Source organism: Macrosteles quadrilineatus, unplaced genomic scaffold (assembly GCF_028750875.1).
Source record: "Macrosteles quadrilineatus isolate MER2022 unplaced genomic scaffold, UCM_ALF_1.0 Scaffold_2__2_contigs__length_208266976, whole genome shotgun sequence".
Taxonomy (NCBI): Eukaryota; Metazoa; Arthropoda; class Insecta; order Hemiptera; family Cicadellidae; genus Macrosteles; species Macrosteles quadrilineatus.
This window is the reverse complement of record NW_026542595.1, coordinates 81,241,431-81,251,491: the sequence shown is the minus strand read 5'-3', so window position 1 is coordinate 81,251,491 and position 10,061 is coordinate 81,241,431. Positions and strand designations below refer to the sequence as shown.

General features: G+C 33.3%; 1 protein-coding gene across 1 annotated transcript; it reads left to right on the top strand.

Annotated features, from left to right (window-relative positions):
* Positions 1-1,024: 1,024 nt before the first annotated feature.
* LOC128984486 (uncharacterized) lies at positions 1,025-8,292 on the top strand. Its single transcript, XM_054403814.1, has 3 exons — positions 1,025-1,154; positions 7,351-7,594; positions 7,629-8,292. The coding sequence occupies exons 1-3, from the start codon at positions 1,025-1,027 to the stop codon at positions 8,290-8,292; spliced, it is 1,038 nt and encodes a 345-aa protein (XP_054259789.1).
* The last annotated feature ends 1,769 nt before the right edge of the window (positions 8,293-10,061 follow it).

Here is a 10,061-nt window from a genome sequence, read left to right as displayed (position 1 = left end):
TTGATGGTTAATTACAGTTGATGTTGCCCTCTCTGTATCGATCAATTAAAAAGTGCACCATTTTACCTACCTTTGGCAATTAATTCTTAATAGTGAAATTTGATATTAGTAAGATTACATTTACCAACCAAATAAACCTATTTTTATAATATTTTATTTTTCATAACCTTAAGCTTTGACGTATTAAATTTAAAAATTCGTTATTTGAAGGCGTTGCATCTGTAAAGTCCATCAAACAAGCACAGTATAAAAACTGATTCGCTTATATTTAGAATTCAAACCATAAAGTCGTTACCGAAATAAAATAACGAAATAAATGTACAGTTAATTAGTTAAATCAGTTAATGATGAGGTCTGCTTTTTATTCTGTGCGCTGTCTGCGTTGGGTCAACACTAATTAGATAGCAACCATTAAACCATTACTAAAGAAGTTTAAACGTACTAGTTTTATTTTTATATTGCAATAATCTCCTTACTAAGGCTGTTTAAAATGGCAGAGACTCATTATTCACTAACTAACAACTACAAGTTCACAATTTGAAAAGAAACAGAGCAGCCAATGTTATATCGTACATTTCATACATTACGTTACTTACTGTAAAACTGTTGTTTTGTATTCAACAAAAAAATATTGCATTTAAACTAGAGGGTAAAAACTTACGTGCCTACAAGCCTTGAATAGCTGACCAGAAATGCACTGGGGCATGGATAAGATCGAACGTATGATTGGTTCATAAACTCAAGTTTTTGGAAAGAACGTGATCACGAGAAAAGCTATAAGTACTCCCGTTTTCCCCTTGATCAAGACACCTGCATAGCGATTCCAGGTAACCCAACCGCAACTCGAGGCTAGTTTTCCATTTATATATTTACTGACGAGAATGGATAAAATTTGAGATACTAAAAAGGTAGGGAGAGTAAACCAACATATCTCCAGCGTGTAGAAGATTCTCTAATATGAGGGTATTATTAGGAGGTGAAGTATCCTAGGGAAAAAGATTCCAGTCTTGACGTCTGCCAAATAATGGCTTCAGAGAATAACTCTTCGGAAGATTCATTCCGATCCATAGGTCTATCCTTGAAGGGAAGACATCCTCCACTATCAAGCCACTCCCATCTCAAACGACTACCTTTGAAAAAAGTCATCCTCATCAGTAAGTTTACCCTAATAGATAATACATCCCCCCCAAGGTATCCCAATATAGAGAAGAAGACGTTCACCTTAAGACATAACCTTCGGAGTACATCCCTGGGGAGAAAACACCCCTCACATAACTGCTTGGAGAGTGGCACCACTGTGAATTAATTTATCTTATTAAAATAAAATTATACTGTATAAGCCTTAGCAAAGTTCCTCTTTGGGAATATCTGTGAGGCGTTGGATAGAGCTTTTTTGGAACACTCATAAAACACTTTCATCAGATCCAACACCTACACTTTGTTATCTTTTTGTCGATAAACCATCATTATCAGCCAGTTATCTTGAAAGACACTTACATTTTTAATATAATAGCACTTATTCTCAATTAACTTACAAGATATTCATCATCAGGAACATAATGGTTGACGTACGATGAATAATCATTCATAAAGAAAACGCCTCAATATATTTTCCTTATTTGATTGCCAAAAGACTGTTTCCTGATATACGTAAATAAACAGTCATATGTTCTTCAATTGTTTTTTGGTTGAAAACAAATAATAGTTTCAGTGTGTTGTTGTGTGGAATGAAATAAAGAAGATGGTTTTTGTTCAAATTTATTTTGTCATTTTTTAATGTTTGATATTAAGTAATCGTCCGTGATATAAAAGTAATTGAATCACGTATAGTGACGATATCATGGTCACCAGCTCTTTTGAAATTAAGGAATGGTTTTAATTTTAGTACAAGTTTAACTAACATTATACAAGTTTTTTAATTTTTTTTATTGCGACAAAAATTTACAAATCAGTGTAAAAATAAGGAATTTCCTTAGGTAATTAGTTTGCATATTTAATATCCTCTAAGTATTTTCTGTTAAGAAGTCCAGTAACTGTATACAGGGTGTTGAAAATGTCTGGAACCAACATTATATCTCGTGAGTGGTTAAAGAAAAACAACTGATATTTTGTGTACGGATATACTATAGTTTTACCTATCTTTTAGTGCCTTATGAAAATTTTTACCACTTATAGGGAACGTCCTGTGGAGGATGCAGTAATAAGTTTAAATGGAAGCCTATGGTAAATGATACATCATTTTAAAGGCCATTTTTTTCTGAGTAAGGAGCCACAAGTTTCATCTCAAAAGGACCACCCTAGCAAAAATGACGACTGTTTGAAATTTAAATAACCACTTATAGGGAACGTTCTGTGGAGGATGCAGTAAAATATTTTCATTGAAGCCTATGGTAAATGATACATCATTTTAAAGGCCATTTTTTTTTAGTAAGGAGCCACAAGTTTCATCTCAAAAGGACCACCCTAGCGAAAATGGCGACTGTTTGAAATTTAAAAATTCCGTTCTCTATAAGTGGTTTTTTAAATTTCAAACAGTCGCCATTTTTGCTAGGGTGGTCCTTTTGAGATGAAACTTGTGGCTCCTTACTCAGAAACAAATGCCCTTTAAAATGATGTATTATTTACCATAGGCTTCCATTAACACTTTTTACTGCATCCTCCACAGGACGTTCCCTATAAGTGGTAAAAATTTGCATAAGGCACTAAAAGATAGGTAAAACCATAGTATATCCGTACACAAAATATCAGTTGTTTTTCTTTAACCACTCACGAGATAATGTTGGTTCCAGACATTTTCAACACCCTGTATACAGTTACTGGACTTCTTAACAGATAATACTTAGAGGATATTAAATATGCAAACTAATTGCCTAAGGAAATTCCTTATTTTTACACTGATTTGTAAATTTTTGTCGCAATAAAAAAAATTAAAAAACTTGTATAATGTTAGTTAAACTTGTATCCAAAGGCAAAGCATATAAATACTTCATTATCGTCATATTAGATCAAACAAAGATATTATTGTATGTTGGATTTTTAACATTGAAATGAACGAGCTACCTATTGTTACATGTATATCAATTTGTGGTTATAATTGAATCCAAATAAACTCTTAGACAATATGCAAAGCAATTCAAAACCAGATAATAAAAAAATAAGTCCAGTGCGGTCCTCATCCTTTAGTCGACGTCTCAGAAGCTCCCAGATTAAAACTGTCTTAGAACAAAATTAACGCCAAAAAGTACAAAAAACGAAACAAGTAACAAAAGTAAGTTAGGGTCGCACTCTCAAGATCTTGAGTCCATAAACTACAACAAGGCAGTAAGGAGCTTTAACGCTAAAAATACTTCGTAGTTCTTCGCATTGGTGTAGTTCATATTAGTTCAGATCTATATTTTACATTACGTACTATCCAAAAAGATTTTGCTTTGGTAATTACAAATAATCTCAACAAGACTTTTACAAGTCTGGAAACTATACCAATTCATATATTTATTCTATTTCATAAGATAACATCTAAGCCATATATCCCTTAAAACTTTACTACATACAATTGACTTATCTCGGGATGTTAGCTTAGTTTGATAACTTTTAATTTAACATCCAGTCGATCTCTGTAAAGCCTGTAGCGACAGATGAAGTTGTCTTAGCAAACAATTAATATTATTCTTGTTATTGTATTTTCCAAGTACACTTATAACTCTTCTGTTAAAATACATTATTTCTCTCTTATTTGTTTGTTCGTAAGTTGATTTGAAAAGACAAAAACAACCATGACCAAAAGCCCATGCTTTGATACCTTTTGTGCGACTTTTAAGAGGATATCGATACAAGTTACATTAGTATCATAGCCACCTCTAATACATGTATTAGAGGTGGCTATATTAGTATAGTAACCTAAACTCTACGGCTGGGATTTAAGCATTTACCCAGTTATGTAGTTTAACCATTATCACACAATTTATCATAATTTTTTGATGGAACATTATCATCAATCTATCATCATTACTTGGAAAATCTTGTGGTTGAAAAATACAAACACACTTTGTTCGACCTATAACAATACTTAAAACAGTACTTCTAACAATACTAACAATACCTATACAATACAGAATGTAAATAGAATGATTTTGTTTAAATAAATCAACACATATCTTTATAAATTATGCAGTCTATAATTGACGGACATTGTGGAGCTAATTTAACTATAGCATCAATTATACGTAAAATAATGAGCTGACGTGGTTCCGTTTTGATTGAAATTGAAATTAATTATCGTCGAAAAAAACAAAGCACACGAAATCAACTAATTGAGCTGGTGTTTTATAGTTTTTAGCGATACGCTTTCAAGGGTGAAGGATGTAATTATTATAATATAAATACGACAACAAAAATTGAGTTTTGTTTACTGTATCAAATGAAATTGAATATTCTACAGGAAAATAGCATTGGCTGTTTTGCTATTAAATGCTGTTAGAAGTGGTCTAAATTGCCTCATTATGAATGATAGATTTGGTTTGGATGGTGATTCTCATTGCATGGCCCACAGTCAACATGCTGTGTATATGTACTCTCGAACATACACACCCACTTATACATATCCAACGAAAATGTTTAGTTAGCCAATCGGCTATCTTTATTACGTTGTCAGTACAATAATATTTACATATAGTTGCGTAAGTTGAATTTAAAATCTTTTGCAGGGTGAAAATTAATGTATAGCCGACTTACAATGTACGTAAATTAACTAACTACAAATTGTAATATTGCTAAAATTAATTTAGTCTTCGTCCTTTCATTATTACGCTATTACAAGCTGTTACCTACGGGTTTCACCTCGTTTGACTTCACAAGTAATAACCCTATTGATTGGTTAAGTTAAGCTGAAATAAACAAATTAGAATACGGTAATACTGTACAAGCAAATAACTGATTTTAATAATGTAATAAATAGAAAGAATAAGATACAAATAAGTACAGCTGAGATTTTTTAACATTAGGTATATAGAAAGTTCCATTTAGAAAGGAATTACGACCTTAAAGGGCAAGTTAATAATTAATGGATAGTTTAGCGCAAGGTTTCTCATCATGACGAATATTTTAAGTATATGGTTTATGGGGGTGTGACTTGTAGTTTTCTCAAAAGATTATGGGTACCTACTTTGGGATTTTTGTATGGATTTGTTTTTGACAGTAGTATTGGGGAAAAGCAGCGATATTTGTAACTATCTTAAGTGTTAATAATATCAATAGTTAAAATCTATAATATCTATAAGTTTATAATATATTATGAGTTTAAAAGTTTATATTATCTATAATTAAAATGGATTTTTCAATTATTATAATGGCTGAACCAGTTTAATTTTTCTTCCTCCATACATACTGTTTTTGAATTTTATACTTTTAAATAAGAAATTGCAAATTTGTTCTAATAATATGATTTTGAATCTTTTAACTATGTACAGTCTTACCAGTAAAATAATGAATGATTAAAACAAGTTGAATTTAATCGTTAGCAGTGTATTTGTTAATGCTTAGCAGTTAAACATTGTCGTCTTATTGCCACACGTATAAGGTAAACACCGAAAAAATAATACAAGACGAAACAGTATTTTCCCTGTATACGATCAAATAGGTTTCCTTTTCAGACGACGGACAGAGTAAGCTGCAGTAAACAAGAATATCAATCACGCTCTGTTTGTATTCACAGAAACACAATAACATTTGACAGCAAACACGCCTAGTTGTGTTTGCTGATCGTAAATATCCTCGATGATGTTGTGAAACTATACATCACAACGATGTTGCTACAATGAAATATCGCTAACTGATGAAACTGTAAGTGGAAAAATACAGATAGTTTTACAGTTATACGAGAAAATCTATCATAATACACTTCCATATACAGTACTAAAATTTTTTTTAAAATTTAAAGAAATTAAAACCAGCAAATTTACTACAACTGTCCTAGGTTTTAGCAATAAACAACTACTAAAACTGTATATAATTTATTACCGTTTAGATATCACAAAGTAAAAAGAACGTACTAAGTAAATGATGGTATCGGAAGACGAATAACAAATATTTTGTCTCAAGATACTGAAGTAGGCAACTATCCTGGTTATGTCTATCTACTGCTCTTTTTGGTGATATTTGTCATGATTATATTATTGGTTCACAAGAATTCCTAATGTGCTTTCATTCATAACAAATCAGTCTGAAATACAGAAGGTTCAATGTGTATTTTCAATGGAAAACTCAATCATGCGAGGCTGCGTTCATATTTTATTCCCTTCAATACAGTCAGCGTGTGTTCCACAAAACATTTCAACGAAATTCAGAGTGCCTCTGTGTTCATTAAATGTAAATTCAGTTGTAAACGGTTGTAAATTCGCTGATCCGTTTCACTCTACCTAGAACGCAGGAGTATTGTATGTTAATAGAGGTGATTATTTTCATATCACGGGATCGGGAACACCGATGGAATAAAATACATGTAGGCCTATTCTTAAAAAAAAAATATTCTTAAAATTCTTAGATGAGATCAATTTAATTGCTTGGTAAACTAGGTGAAAAACTCCAAAGTTATACATTATAACCAATTAATATGATAACATTATTATATTTGGTGTGCTAGTAAATATAATTATGTTATATTTTATAAAAATTACATTAAACCCCCTTTATTCCACACAACAACAAACACATAATGACCTCAAAAAAGTGAATGTGGTGAAGTATATGTCTTTTGGCAATAAAGTAGCTCTAATAATAATAAACCATTAGATACGATTTAAGAAATAATGGCTGCTTAAAATATATTTGCATTAACAAATTACTAAACAATACAGTTTGTATCGTTGTATTCTTTCATAACAGCCTACAGCCGCGTCCACACCTAGCGAACGTTCGGCGAACATGTTCGACGAACATGTTTGTTGTATTGAATTGACATCGAACATTTTAAATGTGTGTAGTAATATTGTTCGACGAACAAAAACTCTTGTGTTTGGACGAACAAACTAGTGTTCGCTCTAAATGGCTCAGTCAACTCGCATTAGTTTGCAGTGAAGGTCGACCGTGACCTGGTGTATCGTCGTCAGCGACTAGCATGTGTTGCCGCGGCTTTTATTGTGATCAACCAGCATCAACCCCGTCCTCGCAGGTGGTGGCAAAGACAACTGTTACAGAGGAGGTATGAGTATAGTGGAGAAGATTTACGAACAGATTTGACTTATGGATGTTTGACTTATGCTCTCATGATTGGGCTTATAGTCGCAAGAGAAAATACTAACTTTCGCCAAGCAATAAGTGTTAACGATCGCTTAGCTGTTACTTTACGTTTCTTAGCCACAGGAGATTCATACCACTCGCTTATGTACTTATTTAAAATATCAAAACAAGCCATATCTGTAATTGTTCCTGAAGTATGTGCTACTCTAGTTAACTGCTTAAAAGATTATATGCAGACACCTTCCAACCCTGAAGAATGGGAGAAGATAGCAAGTGGATATAAACGAATTTGGCAGTTTGATCAGTGCATTGGAGCTCTTGACGGCAAACATATTGTTTTGGAAGCCCCAGAAAATAGTGGGTCTACGTTTTTTTAATTATAAAGGTCACCACAGCATTGTACTGATGGCTCTAGTAGACTCAAACTATTTGTTTGTATATGTTAATGTAGGGTGTCAAGGCAGGATATCTGATGGGGGTGTGTTTAAGAACTGTGATCTGTGGAAAATTGTGGAAAACGGAACTGGTTTGCCCAAAGACAAACCATTACCGGGAAGAATATTTGCTGCCCCATATGTTATCGTTGCGGATGATGCTTTTGCACTAAACAAGCATATTATGAAACCATTTCCCGGCCATCAGAAGAAGAGGAGTAAAAGGAGAATATTTAACTATCGTTTGTCTCGAGTACGAAGGTGTTCAGAAAATGCCTTTGGTATTGTAAGCTCTGTGTTCAGAGTCTTAAGAAAACCAATGCTTTTGAATCCAGAAAAAAGTACCCTTGTTACGTGTGCTTGCGTCTATTTACACAACTTTTTGCGCCAGAGCAAATCTTCAGTTAATATTTACACTCCTCCTGGTTCTTTAGACAGTGTTGCGCCTAATGGAAGTATCATTCCAGGACAATGGAGGAATGATAACGATGGACTACGGTCATACTACCCACTTCCTCGAATCGGACGAAAACCAAGTGAGTTAGCAAAGGCCGTGAGGGAAGAGTATGCAGTGTATTTTGTCTCAGACTTAGGCAGTGTTACATGGCAAAACGACTACACTTAAATTCGTGACTACAAAGTAGGCCTAAACATGTGCATAGGCTAACGTGAGTTACAGAAGAATCAAACTGTTGTGAAATAGAGCCTACTGTACTAATGCAACTTAAGTTTTTTTTTTTTTACAAATTAAACTCAGTTAATGTCTCTAATTTTGTGTTTTTCTAAAATCTTGTTGTAAACAAATTTATATTTCCATTTTAAAAGCGTAATTATACATTAGAATTTGAGTTGTAACTGAATATGAATAAATTATTCAATGAATAAATGTATGAATAAATTGTAAAGTTTTAATTATATTTCCATACAAACTTAATTGTTATAATGAGAAATTACCTGGGGCTAATTTTATAAAGTATCACAACCAACTAATTTTATTAAAACTAATTTAGGATATTGTAAATTAAAAATGAAAAATATTTTTTTGAAATTTTGTCTATTTTGATAATTTATTTGTAATCGATAAGGAGTACGTTGCCCAGAATTTTATTTTTTATTTTTAATTTTTTCATTTATGATTTACAAAAAATTAATTTTAATTAAATTACCTGTAAAAATTTATGATATTGGCCCCAGGCCACGCTTGCTAGTAGTGTGGCCAGATCAGAAATAACAACATAGATACTGATTGTTACTTCAGCTCAGTAATGTATACTGTACCATTTTTGTTTTGTTTAGTAAATAATAACTTCTTACCTTTTACTGCATGGTCATTTAATGTAAAAAAACACATGTAAAACTACACATATCAGAAATAAAAAAACACACAACGTTTAAAAATCGGGGAAATTGTTTGGTAAAGACAACAATGAAGTGTTCATCAGCAATGAGACATCATCAACTTCGCGCTCCGGTGGTTGAGAAGGTGCAGGTCTTGTTTCTTGGTTTGTGTTCACGGTGTGTCGTTCTTCAAACTCCTGCATTTCCGCCTGAAATATGAAATTGTCTATGGTATTTTGCAATCTGCATACTCTCACAGGGTTTTTTATCTTCCTCAGACGGTTGGCGATGTTCTCACCATAAACCGAGTATTCGTCCCTCAATTGTGGTTGTTGGTTTTGCATATCATTGAAGCAACTTTTCATGATGTTATAGGCTTCGTTAACTTGATTAGCTTTTACACGTTTCACTCTGCCACTTGCACTCAAACTTTCAAGTCCACTACCGGGTGTGCTAGATTTGGATATTGAACTTTTTAGAGAAGAATGTGGCTGAGGCGAAGAATTGTTGCTTATTTCCTGGTTGTCATTGTCAATGTCGTTCTCATTGTCACTGAAATCAGTGTCGACTGCGGGGACACTAGCCTGAGTCAAGCTTGAGACAGTTGATCGTGGAGTACTCTTGTCTCCTACTAGAAATTGTAAATATGCTAACCCCCACCAAGGCTTTTTTCTTCTCAGCTGTACCCATTCCTGATTTCAATGTAGTTCCTTTTCTCTCTCCTATACTGAGCTAAGATACTCTCTAATTTCTTCTTAACTTCATCTGCGTTGTTGATACCCAACTCAGTAGCGATGGCGGCATACGCGTCTTTCCTCTTATACTTATTTTTATAATCACTGTCCGATGTATCCCACAACAGCTTGTTTGATTCGTACAGTTGAATCAACATTATAACTTTGTCCTGATTCCAAAAATCCTTACTCATCTTCAATGCACAATAACTTATAACAACAACCAACACAACTAAGCACTAGAATACGTGCGCCTTCCACCAGCTACCGCCTCAGACTACCACGAACATCCGCCAGTTTTCGATCCGAGAGCGAACATTGT